This window comes from Pseudochaenichthys georgianus, chromosome 18 (genome assembly GCF_902827115.2).
Source record: "Pseudochaenichthys georgianus chromosome 18, fPseGeo1.2, whole genome shotgun sequence".
NCBI lineage: Eukaryota > Metazoa > Chordata > Actinopteri > Perciformes > Channichthyidae > Pseudochaenichthys > Pseudochaenichthys georgianus.
The window spans coordinates 4,293,905-4,315,847 of record NC_047520.1 but is presented as its reverse complement, the minus strand read 5'-3'; the positions used below and the strand labels follow the sequence as shown (position 1 = coordinate 4,315,847).

Sequence of the window (21,943 nt, the reverse complement as noted above, 5' to 3'; positions counted from 1 at the left end):
TGGTGGCTTTTCCCGCCATCGTCATCAAACTCTTTCTCGTGACGTTAATCTCGCGATAGAAACTGCAACGATGTGACACATGTGTAACACCCGCTTTTTCTGCCTTGTTGTGCTATCAAAAGCCATATTGATGAACATTTATTTGGTATGCTATACATTTGAATTCTCAACACACGGCATCTATTGCACGGACCCCTCCTCTGTTGCTCTCCCTGAGGTTTCTCCCATGTCCCCTTTAAACTGTGGGTTTTATCCGGAAGTTTTTCCTTGTACGATGTGAGGGTCTAAGGACAGAGAGTCTAAGGACAGAGGGTGTCGTATTGTCATACTGATATTCTGTACACACTGTGAAGACCACTGAGACAAATGTAAAATGTGTGATATTGGGCTATATAAATAAACATCGATTGATTGATTGATTGATTGATTGATTGATTGATTGATTGATTGATTGGTTGATTGATTGATTGATTGATTGATTGATTGATTGATTGATCGATCAACTCTATGTTTTTTAGTCTAGTAACACATATTCATTTGTATTCATTATTATAACTTATGTTAGAAAATATTGAATGTATCACAGATTTGAACATAAATGCAACTGGAGCTGTAGTTGAAGGGCCAAAATATGCATCACCACATGTATAATAAAACATAAAATATTGTATTTGCACAATCAAAAACATTTACAGGATTTCTACAACAAAACAGAAACTGCATTTCATCTGCCAGGGTACAGTTCTTCTTGTCAAGTCCTTACTAATGATCCGTTATTCCCACGGCCGTATTTCAGACCTGAAACCTGATTATTCATTGAATTAATTGCTCTGCTCTTTTGAATTTCACGTTTTATTTGTTGTCCTTCTCTTGTGTCCTCCTCCTCCTATGTGACGGTGGTGGAGTTTGGCCCTCGGATGGCGCACCAGGCCATGAACTCATCACTGTGGAACATAACATATGTTGTATGACATGCTGTATGCAGGGTGTAACAGATATAAAATGTAAACAACAATATTTGTTTGCAGCCTTAGTTGTTATTACACAGATACAGGTTTCATCGTCACCAAATCCAAACACCTGCTAAATGGCTGCCAACACGTTATTTAAGGGCTTTAAAGATTCGCATGGCTGAACACAAAAACAACCTGCAATAAAACAACACAACTACTTTAATGAGAACTTGATGTCAATCAAACTCCTGATGTGGTTTGCCTGTTGCAAGTGTACACACCTGCAGTGCGTGGCGACACACTCGTTGCTGCAGTACTCGTAGTCCCAGTCTTTGCTCTCTACTGCGGGGTTGGTGCAGCCAGATCGCACACACACGTTACAGCTGGCGATGGGAGTCACACTGTGGACAGGGGCAACGTTCACCTGAACCTCCATCTGCGAGACAACATTGCACAGTTCACTCCAGAGCAATTAAAGATCCACTATTATACTGTTTTTATTACTTTATTACAGGTCTCAGATATATACAAACATCGTTATGACGTCATAAAGTGGCCAAAATCTGATCATCTCATTTTCAGACAGGTTTTTATAGAAATGGATCAAAAAGAGAGAGAATCTTTGTTCCTGATGTTGATGTAGAAGAGACATGAAGAAGAGGGGACACATGCTGATGTAGAAGAGACATGAAGAAGAGGGGACACATGCTGATGTAGAAGAGACATGAAGAAGAGGGGACACATGCTGATGTAGAAGAGACATGAAGAAGAGGGGACACATGCTGATGTAGAAGAGACATGAAGAAGAGGGGACACATGTTGATGTAGAAGAGACATGAAGAAGAGGGGACACATGTTGATGTAGAAGAGACATGGGGAAGAGGGGACACATGTTGATGTAGAAGAGACGTGAAGAAGAGGGGACACATGTTGATGTAGAAGAGACATGAAGAAGAGAGGACACATGTTGATGTAGAAGAGACATGGAGAAGAGGGGACACATGTTGATGTAGAAGAGACGTGAAGAAGAGGGGACACGTGTTGATGTAGAAGAGACACGGAGAAGAGGGGACACATGTTGATGTAGAAGAGACATGAAGAAGAGGGGACACATGTTGATGTAGAAGAGACGTGAAGAAGAGGGGACACATGTTGATGTAGAAGAGACATGAAGAAGAGGGGACACATGCTGATGTAGAAGAGACATGAAGAAGAGGGGACACATGTTGATGTAGAAGAGACATGAAGAAGAGGGGACACATGCTGATGTAGAAGAGACATGAAGAAGAGGGGACACATGCTGATGTAGAAGAGACATGAAGAAGAGGGGACACATGTTGATGTAGAAGAGACATGAAGAAGAGGGGACACATGTTGATGTAGAAGAGACATGGGGAAGAGGGGACACATGTTGATGTAGAAGAGACGTGAAGAAGAGGGGACACATGTTGATGTAGAAGAGACATGAAGAAGAGAGGACACATGTTGATGTAGAAGAGACATGGAGAAGAGGGGACACATGTTGATGTAGAAGAGACGTGAAGAAGAGGGGACACGTGTTGATGTAGAAGAGACACGGAGAAGAGGGGACACATGTTGATGTAGAAGAGACATGAAGAAGAGGGGACACATGTTGATGTAGAAGAGACGTGAAGAAGAGGGGACACATGTTGATGTAGAAGAGACATGAAGAAGAGGGGACACATGTTGATGTAGAAGAGACATGAAGAAGAGGGGACACATGTTGATGTAGAAGAGACATGGGGAAGAGGGGACACATGTTGATGTAGAAGAGACGTGAAGAAGAGGGGACACATGTTGATGTAGAAGAGACATGAAGAAAAGAGGACACATGTTGATGTAGAAGAGACATGGAGAAGAGGGGACACATGTTGATGTAGAAGAGACATGAAGAAGAGAGGACACATGTTGATGTAGAAGAGACATGGAGAAGAGGGGACACATGTTGATGTAGAAGAGACACGAAGAAGAGAGGACACATGTTGATGTAGAAGAGACATGGAGAAGAGGGGACACATGTTGATGTAGAAGAGACGTGAAGAAGAGGGGACACATGTTGATGTAGAAGAGACATGACGAAGAGGGGACACATGTTGATGTAGAAGAGACGTGAAGAAGAGGGGACACATGTTGATGTAGAAGAGACATGACGAAGAGGGGACACATGTTGATGTAGAAGAGACACGAAGAAGAGAGGACACATGTTGATGTAGAAGAGACATGGAGAAGAGGGGACACATGTTGATGTAGAAGAGACGTGAAGAAGAGGGGACACATGTTGATGTAGAAGAGACATGACGAAGAGGGGACACATGTTGATGTAGAAGAGACACGAAGAAGAGAGGACACATGTTGATGTAGAAGAGACATGGAGAAGAGGGGACACATGTTGATGTAGAAGAGACGTGAAGAAGAGGGGACACATGTTGATGTAGAAGAGACACGGAGAAGAGGGGACACATGTTGATGTAGAAGAGACATGAAGAAGAGGGGACACATGTTGATGTAGAAGAGACGTGAAGAAGAGGGGACACGTGTTGATGTAGAAGGGACACGTGTTGATGTAGAAGAGACACGGAGAAGAGGGGACACATGTTGATGTAGAAGAGACATGAAGAAGAGGGGACACATGTTGATGTAGAAGAGACGTGAAGAAGAGGGGACACATGTTGATGTAGAAGAGACATGAAGAAGAGGGGACACATGTTGATGTAGAAGAGACATGAAGAAGAGGGGACACATGTTGATGTAGAAGAGACATGAAGAAGAGGGGACACATGTTGATGTAGAAGAGACGTGAAGAAGAGGGGACACATGTTGATGTAGAAGAGACATGGAGAAGAGGGGACACATGTTGATGTAGAAGATACATGAAGAAGAGGGGACACATGTTGATGTAGAAGAGACATGAAGAAGAGGGGACACATGTTGATGTAGAAGAGACATGAAGAAGAGGGGACACATGTTGATGTAGAAGATACATGAAGAAGAGGGGACACATGTTGATGTAGAAGAGACATGAAGAAGAGGGGACACATGTTTATGTAGAAGAGACATGAAGAAGAGGGGACACATGTTGATGTAGAAGAGACATGGAGAAGAGGTCTCTGCTGCTGAGCTTACCCCGTCTTCTGCCTCCACTCCCGCCAACTGTCCAACCTGGACAGTCAAACCCAAAGTAGGCGATTCACTTGCTGAGGTCTCAATGATTGCCTCCTTCGACTTAAGAGGGTTGATCTTAAGTATCCGATGTGGCGGCGGTTGGCATGGCGAGGCGCCGGTCATCCACACAACACCTGAAGGAAGCTTCATCTGCTTAATGATGATCTTGGTGACGGTTGGGTGGTTCGGCAGAGGGGCGGGAAAGGGTGGGGGTTGGGGTTTGATAGCCCCGGTGCGTGAGCGCGTTGTGACCTGAGGCACGTCGAGGATGATGTTGGAGGTGCAGATGTTGGTGATGGTGTTCTCCTCAGGGTGGTATTGCTGGGGCCTGGTGGTCTGCTCGATGTGGTTGGAGGCTGATGTTGCTATGAAAGTTAAAGATGCTGTAGGTGGAGATGAGGGGGTGACTTCAGTAGGGACCTGATGAGAGGATGGATGGAGAGGACACAACATCACGCAACCATTAACAACCACGCTAACACACTAACCGAACAGATACACGTGTGGTGGACTAATTTGACTGATACACATTGGTAAGGGTATCAGGCAGCAACACGTAATTTACCATGCATGCTTGATATTTGGTCCTCAATCATTACAGTCACTGGACTGACTGACTTCCTTGCTCTTCACTCAGAGAATGCTCTAACTTGAACGCTTCTTTAACTCCAACTAAATGACTCAGGAGTGCCTCAGGGTCCCATCCTGGGTCCCCTCCTCTTTTCTCCGTAAACTAATTATCATGGCTTTTCATAACACGGCTACACAGATGACATTGAAATGATTCTGGTCTAAAACCCAGTTGGCTGCATGAATCTCTGCTTGTCCGGCTGTGAATGTGAATGTCTGCAGACACCTTGGAGCGCAACCTTGACAACATCTAATTGCAATGGAGTCTTGGAGAAAAAGGTTGTTGACGAATATATCAAGTCATAGTCTTTGTAAACAAAATACTTGCACCTCACCTGAGAAATCTGTCCGGCTCTGTACTCTGTCAGCACCTTCAAGTAATCCTTCTTTGCTGCTTCGTTTTTCCTCTTGTACACCTGAAACAAGGGGGACATTATGCACTGAAATCAGGCATGCAATTAATCTTTACAAATGTTATTTGGTCTGCCACAAATACTTTTAAAGACATCTTTATACTTCCAGGTCAGAACATCTTTGTCCATTGATCCTGAACTGAAGCACACAGTTGGAGGTACAGTGAACATACATGACCCCTTCAACAGCTAGAAAGATGGACTGATGGGTAAAGTTAAACAGCTATGAGCACAATTGAAGTTGAAGGAATTTCCTCTCACCTGTTTCTGATCCTCCCCCAGACTGTCCCACATGGAGGCCACTATCTTAGAAACTTCTCCAAAGGTCGCTTTGGGGTTTTGTCCTTTGATAGCGGCCCGAGAGTCCTTGAAGAAAAGAGTGTAGGCCGACACAGGCTTCCGAGGCTCGTTGGGGTCTTTCTTCTTCTTCCACTTCTTTCGTCCTGCGCCTTCTTTCCGCCCGACAATTGAAGTGATGCTAGATATGGGGGCAGAGAGCGGGGACTCGGAAAAGGATGGGTCGAGGGAAAATACTCCAGGAGAGACAGTGATAGAAACCGGAGACTCAACCTGATCGGACAGGGGGAAGAATGCATATTAGAAACCGTTTTCACAAATCATTTCCTTTATTTAACCCTTCCAGATATTGATTGGTGTAGCATTTACGCATAATTTAGTGTAGTATGTGGTGGGTATAGATCAGATCAGTTGTTGATTGTTATGTACCTAAGGACTGCAGATGGAAATTGGCTATTATCTCAAGCATAATTCATCTCTTCTCTTTTCTGAGATTAATGTATTTGTACACATGGTCCTTGTTGAAATACATACATAATAATATTCAACCATTATCAGATTATCAATTTGCTTGGGTTAAGTAATTATTAAAAAAACTCACCATTAGACAGTCATCCGTTTCGTCATTCTGGAGCAAGCTGTTGGGCGACGCCGTGTCCGACAGAGGGTTTTGGTGCGACTGTGGTTGTGGATTAATGTTCCAGACTCCTAAACCAATCCCCAGTTGGGATCTGAGGTCTGACACGTCTATAGTGGTCAGCTGGACGTCACCCAACGAGACATCGATGTTGACCGCGGACGAACTGCTGAACGGAGAGCCGATGGGATTAAGTGTTAGACTCAATGTTTCCGTACTCCTTCCCATTTCCAGTGAAGACCCCATCAAAGCATTTCCCTCTGACTGGTTGACGACCCCCAGACTCTCCATTTCCTGAGAGAGGGTGTCAAGAAATGTGGAAGTGAACAAGGTGTCAATTTCTTCCATCATGGCGGTCCTCGATGTGTTCAGTTCTTCATATACTGTTTGTACTTCACTGTACTTATGAATACTTCCTTCGACCCACGTCTCGTTTAGGCATTGGCTTATATCACTAGATGGTTTTTTGTATTTGTTTAATAAGGTCAGGATGGTCTTGACCGTTCCAAAACTGCTAACTCGTGTTTACCTTTTGAGTTCAACATTTGGTGTTTACTCTAGGCGTCCCAAGTCCGACTTTAAATATTGAAAGGGTTAGACATAGATCCTTATTAGAATACATAATATAATCGTTCCCATTTCTGTTATGCCAATCAATACAGTTATTCCTAATTCTGCTAGATCCACTTGCCATTTACCCAGGTTGAGCTCCAACATGAAAACCTTCAAGGTCACCTATTATGCAAAATCCACTTGTTCACGTCTCCTCTACATAAACATGTGTCCCCTCTTCTTAGTGTCCCCGCTCTGTGTAAAGAGATTCTGAAAGTTTCAGGAACAAAGATTCTCTCTCTGTTTGCCCTGATCCATTTATATAAAAACCTGTCTGAAAATGAGCTGATCAGATGTTGGCCACTTTATGATGTCATAACGATTTTTTGGCTTGTGTAACCATTAGCCAATCACCAACCAAGGTAACCCCCCCTAGGGTTGGGAACCGAAACTCGGTTCCAGATGAGAACCGATAAGAAAATACCGGGTACCGGGTATCCATACAAAATACACAATTTCGGTTCTGCTTAACGGTTCTAACGGTTCCTAAACGCAGTAGACCCTGTATTCCACCGGGTCCGTCTGCGCCGCGGTGACCCGGTGGAATACAGGGTAAGGGAGGACTGGCCATCTGTGTGTTCTGGAGAATCACAGAACGGCCGGTCGTCAGCGGGCCGTTGACGGCCGGCTCGGTACGCTGACGGCCCGCACCGGCCTTCATTTTTTGAAACGGCATCATGTAAGTTGCGCTGACAGGCGACGTCCACAGTTGCCCCGAAGCGAGGCTCCCCCGCCCTCCCGTAGACAGTTCACGAGCTCAGTCACTTCATAACACCACAGATGGATCGCGGTAAACGCTCTAAAGTGAGGCTCCACTACACTAAGAAAGAAAAAGACAAGGCACAGTGTAATGCCTGTCAATAGCTTGCCACAGGCATAGCTCAGTTAAAATAAGCACAGCTATTGTGCAATACATTTGTATTGCATGCAGGCCTATATTTTTTATTTGTAAAAATGTCAGTTAAAGCTTAAAAGAATAAAGATATTTTTGTTATCTAAACGTTTGACCTCTTTCTTTTACAATTTTGGAATCGAAACATGGAATCGATAAGAACCGGAATCGATAAGCAGAACCGGAATCGGAATAGATACATTTCAAACGATACCCATGTTTTTATGTTGCCTGTAGGGAGAAGAGAAGCAGGCATGGCTTGACCTGCTAGAATGTAATGAGCATTAGGGGCTATTTCTGTTAGCTATCTGCATGTAAGTATCTACAGTATCAGTGCCATCTTCTGTTCCGTTAGGTGTGGTTACATATCTTTGTGAGTTTTGCCGTTATCTGTCCATTCACTCTTAAGCATTCCTAAACACAACCTCGTCTGTCTTATTCCTAAATTATTGTAGATCCCCTTTACAGTGTTTTAAAATAACTCAGTTTACCATGCTAGGTTTACCAAAATACATCTTTGCACAAGAACCCAACTAAATGCAAATCCAGCTGTCATCCTGAAACCAAAAAGTGCATCACCAGGAGTATATTAAAACATAAAATATTTTTTATTTCATCATTAAAAACATTTCCAGGATATCTACAATAAACCAGAACAGATTTCTGCATTTTCATCCGACTGGAAACAGTTTTATTTTTTCTGGAAGCAACCATTTCCTTTCTTAATTATTCAGACCTGAAATCAGATTTCTTAAATTAAACACTGTAATGTTAAAAAGTAAAGCGTCTTCATGTAGTATTCCCTTTCCCCCTTACAGTAGCGTCGTCAGAGCTGGTGAGTTTATTTCAATTAAATGTCACCGCAAATGATTCTCAATAAACCCAATTTGCACAAAAAGATCTCTTTTAGGGTATTGCAAACAGAAAATGCTAGAGTTACATTTTCTACTGGATTTGAGCACCGGTTTGAATAGACACCGTTCACATGATTGTAGTTTATTTCCCTCAAAGGGTGGCTTATTAAAAAGGTGACAAACTCGCAGTGGCAGGTTTATTTCCACGTTGTCACAAACATGTAACCCTTTGAATGGCTCGAAACGACATTTAAATATTGTTTGTGCTTTGCCCAGTTGTTGCTGGTTTGTGCGTAAAACCAGTCGGCGCCAAAAGCACATCACCGAAGATCAATGAAACATTTAGATTACATTCACTTCGGTTGATCCTCATTGTAACCGTAAAGGGAAGAGCGTACACACATGAAGTGGAAGTCTGTAAAATAATTAAACTAAAAAATTCATGATTTCCTTTCTGCACTTTTTTCTCCTTTCAAAACAATTAATAACATTATTTCATATAAAACGTTTTCTATATCAAGTCCATACTTGAGATCCACAATAGATGATGAATTGGAAGTTTCTTCTTCTGCTTTCTCTGCAGCGTAACGTCCTTATTGAGATCCGACATTCCCACTGCAGTGTTTCCAAGAGTTGCTTTTCTGCTCCACGGCTTTTTGTGCCGAGTCGATTACAGTAAAGTATATTGTAGTGATTTTACGAATACCTTCCTCTGCGACGGAACCCCTTTTGGTTCTCGTCGTCCATGAGGCATGATAAAACAGACGATATGTGCCGATACCTGAGCCTGATCATTCATCTCTCGGCTCGTTTGCATTTCATGTGTTGTTCTTTGTCCTTTTCTCTCTCCGAGTATCACTTCTCTTCAGTCAGATCTGTCCTCTCCTTATGTGACGGTGGTGGAGTTTTGCCCTCGGATGGCGCACCAGGCCATGAACACATCTCTGTGGAGGAGAGAAGAAGGAATGAAATACATTTCTGACATATATGCACGGTGTCAATGTCTGGAAAAGAGGGAGACTTCGTAACCAGAGTTGAAAGCGGTTGAGAGTATTGTGGGGCTGGGGTAACGTACAGAGATGTAAGCAGGACATTTACACAAAAAACTACTTTTCGGATATTTTCTGAGATTAAAGTGATAAAATTGCAAAAATAATCTCTTGGTTAAACTAACAAAACTTGGAATTGGATTTTGCAATGAGGAAATAGTTGTTATTTCAGACTTTGACTTGACATTGCCATAAATTGGGCCTATTCAGACAGTTTTTCGCCCAAATTAATGCCTGAATATTTCACAATATATCAGTTCTTTCTCATAAAATGCGAATTTTTAATTTTTAATTTATGACTAATCTTTTTCTTGAAATAATAATCCCCTCCCCTGGATTGTATCAAGATAAGATGAACTTTTATTAATCCCTCGTGGGGAAATTGTTTCTCTGCATTTGACCCATCCTAGTGTTAGGAGCAGTGGGCCGCCATTTTGAACGGCGCCCGGGGAGCCGTGTGGGGAACGGTGCCTTGCTCAGGGACACCTCGGTAGCACTTGGTCTTGCCGGGACTTGAACTGGTGACCTTCCAGTTGCCAAGCCAAGTCCCTATCGACTTCGCCACCTTCACCACTATCAGTTAGTAATAAAGCCAGGGATTTCTATTTTACACAGAATAAATAAATCGGATACTAATATGCATTGTAGTGTAAGAAGGCGCCGGTGATGATGGCTGCCGTGTCTTTGGCTCCTCTCCGACTATTTCTATTTTATTTGTATTTACTTGCACTATTTTATCTGTCTTATTTGTTCTATGTCCTATATATATATATATATGTGTTGCACTGTTGGAGGAGCCTGTGACCTAAGTATTTAATTGCCATATCTACGCTAGAGATTTTTTTTTAAGGAGGTGGGGTTGATAATAATCACCAGGATAATGATCGACAGTATTACCAGAAATCTACTTTTACTCACAGAAAAATGTATAACTTGCAACGTCTCTCAGCCAGCCGAACTACTCCTCAAGCAGCACGCGTTATGCCACCATCATATACGGCTGATGTGCATTCAGGAAAGCAAGTTACATTACATTTCATTTAGCCGACGCTTTTATCCAAAGCGACTTACAATAAGTTCCTGTGAAGGCGAGTGGATTTATGGCAGGCAGCGAACCAACGGTAAAAAGATGGGCTCTCACCAAGTACGACTCGGTTCCCTTGGTTCGTACCAAAGAGCCGTTCAAAAGAATCGGATCGTTGGCGAACATAGCATCACTAATTTGCATGTGAAGGCTCAGATGTGGTGCACACACACCTGCAGTGCGTGGCGACACACTCGTTGCTGCAGTACTCGAAGTCCCAGTCTTTGTTCTCCACGGCGGCCTTCGTGCAGCCGGCGCGAACACAGAGGTTACGGCTGGAGGGGGGGGGCACACTCGGGACCGTGGCTACGTTCACTTCCACCTCCATCTGAAAATAGATATCAATAAATCAATCAAAGTGTAAAGACCAATATCACACATGTTTCATTTGTCTCGGGGGGCTTCACAGTTTATACAGAACATGACACCCCTCTGTCCTCTGACCCTCACGCTGGACAGGGACGGACAGACGTGCATTTGATGTCGTGTGTAAATTAAAAAGATAACACATGATGGCTGACACCCTATGGCGAGGCACCGATGACTGTATTATTTTATTCATTTTCTATATCTACATGTATGTGTGTATATACTGTATATGTGTTTATATATACTGTATGTATAGGCAAAGTGTTGCTGAACTCACCCCTTCCTCCGCCACTTCCTCTCCTTCCTCTCCCTCCGTCATCAAATCATCCCCAATCTGCCCCATCTCCTCCGTCAGACCCGAAAACGACGGCGACTCCCCCGCCGACGTCACGATGATCGGCTGCTTCGGCACCACCTTGATCTGCAGCGGAGGGGGAGCTGAGGCTCGAGGTTTGGCCTGAAGAGGTGGAGGCGGCTGGGCGTGAAGCTGCAGCCGGGGGGGCGGGGGCGCGCTCTGCATCTGCTGGAGGGGGGGCGGCTGGCGGGGGGCCGTGGTCGACGTCAAAACCACACCTGAAGGCCCATGGAGAGAGAGTAAGACTGTTTCAAATAGCCCCTATCATACAGGTCTGAGATATATCCAGAACCTGTCTCTGATTGGCTGACACCAAGCAGACGCCCAAAAGACAGGAACAAGTGGATTTTGCATACTAGGTGACCTTTAAGATGTACAATTACTATGTCTTGACTATTGTTTGCAGCCAAATGTCAATACAAAAGATATTACAAAAAGAAACCACACCTGAAGGAAGCTGCAGCTGCTTGATGATGATCTTAGTGACGGTGGGGGGGTTGGGCAGAGGGGGCGTAGGGGCTCGAGGAGGCGGAGGTTTCGTAGCACCGGTTCGAGAGCGCGTGGTAACCTGAGGAAGGTCCAGGATGATGTTGGAGGTGCAGATGTTGGTGATGGTGTTCTCCTCCGGGTTGTAATGCTGCGAGCGGGTGTTGCGGGCGGCCAGGCTGGAAGCTGCCGTTGCCATGGCGGCGGCGGAGAGAGACACTGTAGGTGGAGGTGATGGCGGCGATGAGGAGATGTCCATGACTTCAATAGGGGACTAAAGAGAGGTGGTTGGACACAAGGAAGATGTTTTATTGGTTCCTGTGGTTTAAAACCGTAACAAAGCATTCAAATACATCCCGACTTTACAAAGTGGGACATTTATAAAAACGACTGGCTGCATTTTTGCTGACATTTAAAAACAGAACATATGCCGCTGCAAAATAACTTCCCACCCTAATGAGGATTACAGAATCTTGGATATGATGTGGATAAATTGCCGAATAATGTACCAACCCAAAACCAACTACATGCTAATAAAGAGGCTATCATTATCTTTAAAAAGTTTACTGTGTTTCATCTTTCATCTCGTCTCAAAAATACATTTTTGTAAAGCTCCAACCAAGTTAGAATCATGTTTAAGCAATTTGTTATGTAGTCTAACTTAGGCTGGAGCCACACGAGAACAGTAACGCAAACGAACCGAAATCGTTATCAAAAAAGCCTTCCGCCCACACGCAATAGACACCAGAAACGTGTCCTTCCACACGAGACCGCACAACCCACTGGAGACGCTGTAGTACATACGCTGGGGCTGTAAGTGGCGCTGTACTTCCGCCACAAAATACATCAAAAGCAGCGAAGAAGACTTCCGAGCATGGTTTCCATGGTTACCCTTCTGTTTATTCTCCGCGGTGGATTTAGCAGCAGAGGTGGGGAGAGGCAGGGCTCTTTTTCTCCGTCAGCAGTAGCTGATCTCTGTCCGATTAGACTTCACTCGCGTTCATGTCCATATCAATCAGATCTAGCTATTGATATGACTGCCTGAGTGTCAAAGGACACCTAAACAATAAGCGACATTTTGACTGGAGAATTTTAGATTTCGGCTAACAGAAACTCTGCCGTGCGGGGGGGGGGGACCTGCGAGCTACCGGGACCTGGCTCGAAACACTCGGAAAACTGTTGTTGTTGGCGAAACACATCAGCAATGACGCGGGCGACACGGGGGTGAGCAGGAGAGGTGGGAAGAGGCGGGGGTATTGCGTCATCGTTATCAGAAGATGATCGTACAGGCAGGGCGTAGACACGGAGCCGTTTGGCCCCCAGAGCGTCCGCAGATCTACCCACCTTGGGACCCGTTATTGTTATCTGCGTTTCCCTGTCGGCCTCGTGTGGCCAGTGGTTCTCAAATGGGGGTACGCGGACCCCTAGGGGTACGTTGGAGTACTGCAGGGGGTACGTGAGATTTATTTAATGTTAATGAAAAAAAAACTTAATTAATGCATTTAAACAAACTGCTAATATTAGATTAACTACTTTATTCAAAGGTTTACAGAAACTCTGGATAATAAACGGGGTGCTCTCTTTTCCTCTCCCTCTCCTGACAGCCCGTCAGGCTCGTGCAGCTCGCTGAACCTGTAATAAGTGACCCGACAGTAAAGAATGTATAACTATATATGTATAACTAGTTTAGCTAGTCCAGAGTAGATAAACTAGCTAAGTGTGTTAGGTCTAACTCTTAGTGTATTTTGCTCGGCTCAACGGCCCGTCAGCAGTGGCTGATCTGATCCCTCTCTCGCGTCCGGTTAGACTTCACTCGCGTTCATGTCCAAATCTATCAGCTCTAGCTAGTTCTAGTTAATGATATGACTGCCTGCTCATCAAAGGACCTAAACAATAAGCGTTGCTTGGCAACGGCGTGTGGCCGCAGAGTATAGCATTATGCATATGTTAATGCTGTTTAACAAGGCTGTTGTTTTAATGAATCAGACATGATAGTGCAGCGCTGTGCTGCACCTCTTTGTAGAGGCATGTGTGCGCTGATCAGGGGGTACCTGGCTGAATCTGATTTCAAAGGAGGTACATTAGTGAAAAAAGGTTGAGAACCACTGGTGATAGAGAACTGTAGCGGAGACGACCGGTACCGTTCTCGTGTGGCTCCAGCCTTAGTGCCGTGTCAAATGTCCTTTCTTATCGTTTAAACTTTTGTTGAAACAATAAGGTTGTTGATAAGGTTGTTGATAAGTTGATAAGGTTGTTGATAAGTTGATAAGGTTGTTGATAAGTTGATAAGGTTGTTGATGAACACATTTCGTTTTTTAACGAAACACTCACCTGAGCAATCTGTCCGGATCTGTACTCGGCCAGCGCCTTCAGGTAGTCCTTCTTTGCCGCTTCGTTCTTCCTCTTGTAAACCTGAGGGGGAATAATGCACCAAAACGTGGTATGTGTTGGAATGTCACCACGTGTTATTGAGCCAACGTCTGATTTCATACAACTTGGTAAAAGAGAAGACGTCTTGAACCTGAGCTCAAACCCCACTCTCACCGTTAGAGTTTCATACACGAAAGAAGATTGGACTGAAGGGTTAATGGAATGTCTATAAGCACGATTTAAAGTGTCCCCCTCCCCCTCTCACCTGTTTCTGCTCCTCCCCCAGACTGTCCCACATGGACGCCACTATCTTAGAGACTTCTCCAAAGGTAGCGTTGGGGTTTTGTCCTTTGATCGCGGCCTGAGTGTCCTTGAAGAACAGAGCGTAGGCCGACACGGGTTTCTGAGGCTCGTTGGGGTCTTTCTTCTTCTTCCCCTTCTTCCCTCCGGCGCCGCCTTTCCTCCCGACTGCCGGAGAGATGATGGAGGTCGGGGCGGAGAGCGGGGATTCGGACATCGACGGGTCAAGGGAGATAACTCCGGGAGAAACAGCCAGAGAGACCGGAGACTCCACCAGGACGCTCTGATCGGAGGGGACGGGAACAATGGGCAATATCAGTAATGATCTTAAGTCACAAGAAGCGTCTGTCTTCTAAGAAATGGACATGGCTTCCTTGGACATGTAACCTAAAAATACTTGTTTCATGTTCTTTAAAAGCCGGTACATGCTACGCCCCTTTGGATGGGGAGAAATTATAAGAGTAAAAATGGCGTTTCCTCAGCGATCACAAAAATAGTGCAACAAACAAGAAAACCTCCTTTCTTAACTTATTAACAATTGTTAATTATTTTTCCCAAAGTTTTTGAAGTGAGTGTTATTTTGTATATATTGACTGTTGTGTTTTTATTTATGTAATGTGTGCATAAGTGTAAATATATATATATACATATTTTTATATATATTTGTATTTTTTGTATTCGGGATTGTGGGAAACGACATTTCGATCTCTCTGCCTGTACACACAAACTGAAAGATTGACAATAAAGTTGACTTTGACTTAAACAAAAAGGATTTATAATACTTATAACAGTATTTCTGAAGCTTCTTCTGTGCAACTGTACACCTCTATAATCACCGTCACCACACATTAGCTTAACAACTGTACACATCTGTAAAAATCATCAAACGATACATACAAATCAGCAGAATACACATTAAAAGGTCCCCTATCAACAGATCATTGCAGCATTACCCATAATCCCCTCTGTTTCAGCCATGTTTCCAAAGTGCTGATTCTCTGTCTGTTACTTTAGATGAAAATAAGGAGCCCCTCCCCACGCCCCTCTGAGAGACATTTGGTTACAAAGAACTCAATGGTGCTCTAGAGGAGATTCAGGTGATAAGGGGGGGGGGGGGGGGGGTTACCTTGGTTGCTGATTGGCTAATGGGTACTCAAGACAACACATCGTTATGACATCATCAAGTGGCCAAAATCTGATCAGCTCATTTTCAGACAGGTTTTTATAGAAATGGATCAAAAAGAGAGAGAATCTTTGTTCCTGAAGCTTTCAGAGTCTCTTTCCACAGAGGGGACACATGCTGATGTAGAAGAGACATGGAGAAGAGGGGACACATGTTGATGTAGAAGAGACATGAAGAAGAGGGGACACATGTTGATGTAGAAGAGGGGACACATGTTGATGTAGAAGAGACATGAAGAAGAGGGGACACATGTTGATGTAGAAGAGACATGGAGAAGAGGGGACACATGTTGATGTAGAAGAGACATGAAGAAGAGGGGACACATGTTGATGTAGAAGAGGGGACACATGTTGATGTAGAAGAGACATGAAGAAGAGGGGACACATGTTGATGTAGAAGAGGGGACACATGTTGATGTAGAAGAGACATGAAGAAGAGGGGACACATGTTGATGTAGAAGAGACATGAAGAAGAGGGGACACATGTTGATGTAGAAGAGACATGAAGAAGAGGGGACACATGTTGATGTAGAAGAGACATGAAGAAGAGGGGACACATGTTGATGTAGAAGAGACATGAAGAAGAGGGGACACATGTTGATGTAGAAGAGACATGAAGAAGAGGGGACACATGTTGATGTAGAAGAGACGTGAAGAAGAGGGGACACATGTTGATGTAGAAGAGACGTGAAGAAGAGGGGACACATGTTGATGTAGAAGAGATATGGAGAAGAGGGGACACGTGTTGATGTAGAAGAGACATGAAGAAGAGGGGACACATGTTGATGTAAAAGAGACATGAAGAAGAGGGGACACATGTTGATGTAGAAGAGACATGAAGAAGAGCGGACACAGGTTGATGTAGAAGAGACATGGAGAAGAGGGGACACATGTTGATGTAGAAGAGACATGGAGAAGAGGGGACACATGTTGATGTAGAAGAGACATGAAGAAGTGGAGACACAGGTTGATGTAGAAGAGACATGGAGAAGAGGGGACACATGTTGATGTAGAAGAGACATGGAGAAGAGGGGACACATGTTGATGTAGAAGAGACATGAAGAAGTGGAGACAGGTTGATGTAGAAGAGACATGGAGAAGTGGGGACACATGTTGATGTAGAAGAGACATGGAGAAGAGGGGACACATGTTGATGTAGAAGAGACATGAAGAAGTGGGGACACATGTTGATGTAGAAGAGACATGGAGAAGAGGGGACACATGTTGATGTAGAAGAGACATGAAGAAGTGGGGACACATGTTGATGTAGAAGAGACATGGAGAAGAGGGGACACATGTTGATGTAGAAGAGACATGAAGAAGAGGGGACACATGTTGATGTAGAAGAGACATGAAGAAGAGGGGACACATGTTGATGTAGAAGAGACATGAAGAAGAGGGGACACATGTTGATGTAGAAGAGACATGGAGAAGAGGGGACACATGTTGATGTAGAAGAGACATGAAGAAGAGGGGACACATGTTGATGTAGAAGAGACATGAAGAAGAGGGGACACATGTTGATGTAGAAGAGACATGAAGAAGAGGGGACACATGTTGATGTAGAAGAGACATGAAGAAGAGGGGACACATGTTGATGTAGAAGAGACATGAAGAAGAGGGGACACATGTTGATGTAGAAGAGACATGAAGAAGAGGGGACACATGTTGATGTAGAAGAGACATGAAGAAAAGGGGACACATGTTGATGTAGAAGAGACATGGAGAAGAGGGGACACATGTTGATGTAGAAGAGACAGGAAGAAGAGGGGACACATGTTGATGTAGAAGAGACATGAAGAAGAGGGGACACATGTTGATGTGGAAGAGACATGAAGAAGAGGGGACACATGTTGATGTAGAAGAGACATGAAGAAGAGGGGACACATGTTGATGTAGAAGAGACATGAAGAAGAGGGGACACATGTTGATGTAGAAGAGACATGAAGAAGAGGGGACACATGTTGATGTAGAAGAGACATGAAGAAGAGGGGACACATGTTGATGTAGAAGAGACATGAAGAAGAGGGGACACATGTTGATGTAGAGGAGACATGAAGAAGAGGGGACACATGTTGATGTAGAAGAGACATGAAGAAGAGGGGACACATGTTGATGAAGAAGAGACATGAAGAAGAGGGGACACATGTTGATGTAGAAGAGACAGGAAGAAGAGGGGACACATGTTGATGTAGAAGAGACATGGAGAAGAGGGGACACATGTTGATGTAGAAGAGACATGAAAAAGAGGGGACACATGTTGATGTAGAAGAGACATGGAGAAGAGGGGACACATGTTGATGTAGAAGAGACAGGAAGAAGAGGGGACACATGTTGATGTAGAAGAGACATGAAGAAGAGGGGACACATGTTGATGTAGAAGACACATGAAGAAGAGGGGACACATGTTGATGTAGAAGAGACATGGAGAAGAGGGGACACATGTTGATGTAGAAGAGACATGAAGAAGAGGGGACACATGTTGATGTAGATGAGACATGAAGAAGAGGGGACACATGTTGATGTAGAAGAGACATGAAGAAGAGGGGACACATGTTGATGTAGAAGAGACATGGAGAAGAGGGGACACATGTTGATGTAGAAGAGACATGAAGAAGAGGGGACACATGTTGATGTAGAAGAGACATGAAGAAGAGGGGACACATGTTGATGTAGAAGAGACATGAAGAAGAGGGGACACATGCTGATGTAGAAGAGACATGAAGAAGAGGGGACACATGTTGATGTAGAAGAGACATGAAGAAGAGGGGACACATGTTGATGTAGAAGAGACATGGAGAAGAGGGGACACATGTTGATGTAGAAGAGACATGAAGAAGAGGGGACACATGCTGATGTAGAAGAGACATGGAGAAGAGGGGACACATGTTGATGTAGATGAGACATGAAGAAGAGGGGACACATGTTGATGTAGAAGAGACATGAAGAAGAGGGGACACATGTTGATGTAGAAGAGACATGGAGAAGAGGGGACACATGTTGATGTAGAAGAGACATGAAGAAGAGGGGACACATGCTGATGTAGAAGAGACATGGAGAAGAGGGGACACATGTTGATGTAGATGAGACATGAAGAAGAGGGGACACATGTTGATGTAGAAGAGACATGAAGAAGAGGATTTTGCATAATAGGGGACCTTTAAGATGTACACATCGACACACATATAGCATAAATCAACAGGAACACACACACACACACACACACACACACACACACACACACACACACACACACACACACACACACACACACACACACACACACACACACACACACACACACACACACACACACACACACACACACACACACACACACACACACACACACACACACACACACACACACACACACACACACACACACACACACACACACACACACACACACGTATCTCACCTGGTAGAGCGGGAAATTCATGTAACAAGGCTGAGTCCTAACGGCAGGGGGTCGACTCCACCCCGTGGCCCTGTCCTCACCCCTGTCTCCCCCTTTCCAGTCTATCTGCCCTATCTGCTCAAAAGGGGTACAAAACAAACAAACTACCAACACCGCACACGCAGGGATGCACATTTTCACAAGGACAGATACAGGAAAGCATTCCTCCCCTCGGGCTGGAAGAGGACGTTCTGCTCCATAGCTTCTCTAAGTAACTGGACTCAAACTCCCACTGTACATGTTACATTTAATATTACATTTAATATTACATTTAATATTGAATAATCCTCTTGCACAATAATATCCTGCATGTTATTTGTTACTGGAAAGTTGTATATTTTCCACATCCACGTATATATATATATATATATATTTTTTTTTTTTTTTACTTTTTAATGCTATTTTATTTCTATTTCAGAAATACTTTGGACTCTTTATTTCTTGTGTATTACATCGCTTTGTTTTTTCTGCTGCTGCAATGAAAACATTTCCCAAATTGGGATCAATAAAGTACCTACCTACCTACTTACCCATATATCTACCTACCTACCTATTTGTACAATATCCTGTTTGATTAATGTCAATTAACATCCAAAATATTATAATTACCCTGATGAGCCTACATGTGATTATACTGTAGCACTTACTGAAGTCAGCCTATAATATGACTTCAATCCTGAAATAGCCAGCCCAAACCCATGTGTACGCACTAATACTGCATGTACAAATACATATATATATATAGTACTTTGTTGTTGTATCCCATGTATTAGTAAGTATAGACGCAACTCACACATCGAGGCTTCATTACTACCGTGTACGTTATGAATTCATTGGCGAAGGACTCTATTTGAGGCGTTTACATTTCAGAGAAATCTACATATTTCCAGAACAATTTACTTTCCCTCATAAGATCTGGGTAATGGCCAAAATTGTTCAAGACGAAGAAATAATATCAATAAATATCTTGAGGTTTGGATTACTCTCACTCGTTGGGACTTCCTGCTAATGGTGATCAACTATTATGGAGTTATTAGGGGTGTCCAAACTACGGCCCGCGGACCATTTTGAATCGGCCCTCAGCAAATTCAAAAAGTATAATGTCCCACAAATGAAACTTGTGCTCGTCTTATATCGTACTTCTTAAATATATATATGTTAAGATATATTACACAGTGGTATTCAAATGTTAAAAAGCCCACTTTTCAAATACATTCAGTCAATTAAAAAGTTGGAAATATTTTCTAACAAATCTAAGTTGATAAGAAAAAAGCCCAATAACTTATTTACCAACAAGCTTGAAATATACCCTTCATATTTCCTCTATATTTCCCTCTGAAGCTTCTGTTTTAAGAAACGAGCTGCTAACACAATAAATGAAACCCTTTTTTTCTTACAGCATTTTCAAGTATCAAGAATAATTTGCCTCCATTGGATTGACTTTTCCAACTTATAACTGAACTTATGAGGCGATATACCTCCAGTGAGCGGCCCAGCCCTTCTTATATTTTTCTGAATGTGGCCCTCGGTGAAAAACATTTGATGTAAATAAAGCTCACCGTCCTGAAGTCGTCCATGTCGTCGTCCTGCAGCGAGCTGGTGGGCGACGCCGTGGCCGACAGACGGTTGCCGGGCGACGGGGGGTGCTGCAACATGCTCCCGCCTCCTAAACCCAGCCCCAGTTGGGCGCTGAGCTCTGATTGGTCGATGGTGGTCAGCTGGTTGGACCCCAGCAGGCCGTGGCTCATATCCCCCAATGGGACGTCGATCGTGACCGGGGACGAGCTGCTGAACTGAGATCCGATTGGATGCCCGAGGTCCTGAGGACGGAGAGAGTGAACTTTAAACGTTTATTTTTCTGATAATTACAGATATCAGAATCCATTTTATAACCAAGTACGTTTACACATATGAGGAATTGTCACAAGACACGGTTAACTATGCCATTTTATTTTGAAAAATGTATCGTATCATTTTGCGAAAGAGTACGGTTAAATAAAATATGACAAATACTAAATGACATCAGCAATACAAACCTGGAACTCTCTACCCACTCAAATCACACACACACACACACACACACACACACACACACACACACACACACACACACACACACACACACACACACACACACACACACACACACACACACACACACACACACACACACACACACACACACACACACACACACACACACACACACACACACACACACACACACACACACACACACACACACACACACACACACACACACACACACACACGGCTGTGTGGGCTATGGCGTGTGTGTTACATGTTGTGGACGTGGCCCCTCGTCATGTGATGGTGATGTGCTCCATGTGACATGTATGTGGTAGCGTGTGTTGTTTGCATTTCATTGTTCTCTTTTATCCTTTCGCCTCCATCTACTCGTCTTTCATCCTTTCTTTATAACTAATGCTGTTGATGTAGGGCTGCTCAATTAATCGTATTTTAAATCGCAATTACGATTATGGCTTGCAACGATTAGGAAAACAACGTAATCGAAATAAAACGATTCTTTTTTTATTATTCATTTCAAACCTTTATTTAACCAGATTGGTCCCAAGGGAGACCTGCAGCATATAGGTTCCACATGAAACAATAAACAATAAAGAACATCATACATTATATTTACAGGATACATTTACATAGTTATAGACATTTACAAGTGCCCATAGTATCAACGAGCATTTCATTTAGCCTAGCTTTAAAATAGAGCCCAATAGAGATTGCCCTGAAAAATACGCGTGGACGAAATGGCACGAAGGGTTTGGGGGGCCTCCGTCC

The 21,943-nt window shown here is 43.6% G+C and overlaps 1 protein-coding gene across 1 annotated transcript in view; it reads right to left on the bottom strand.

Moving 5' to 3' along the window:
- Positions 1-646: 646 nt before the first annotated feature.
- Positions 647-21,943, bottom strand: part of tox4b (TOX high mobility group box family member 4 b) — a 30,184-nt gene continuing 8,887 nt past the window's right edge. The window contains exons 5-18 of the mRNA XM_034106549.1: positions 20,686-20,946; positions 19,088-19,201; positions 14,450-14,767; positions 14,146-14,226; positions 11,776-12,088; positions 11,251-11,546; positions 10,778-10,932; positions 9,367-9,415; positions 6,078-6,542; positions 5,441-5,749; positions 5,102-5,182; positions 4,098-4,556; positions 1,235-1,389; positions 647-944 (exon numbers count right to left, since the gene is read on the bottom strand). Of these exons, the coding sequence (XP_033962440.1) occupies positions 887-944; positions 1,235-1,389; positions 4,098-4,556; positions 5,102-5,182; positions 5,441-5,749; positions 6,078-6,542; positions 9,367-9,415; positions 10,778-10,932; positions 11,251-11,546; positions 11,776-12,088; positions 14,146-14,226; positions 14,450-14,767; positions 19,088-19,201; positions 20,686-20,946 (3,114 nt within the window). The 3' untranslated portion in view covers positions 647-886. The remainder of the gene's footprint in view (positions 945-1,234; positions 1,390-4,097; positions 4,557-5,101; positions 5,183-5,440; positions 5,750-6,077; positions 6,543-9,366; positions 9,416-10,777; positions 10,933-11,250; positions 11,547-11,775; positions 12,089-14,145; positions 14,227-14,449; positions 14,768-19,087; positions 19,202-20,685; positions 20,947-21,943) is intronic.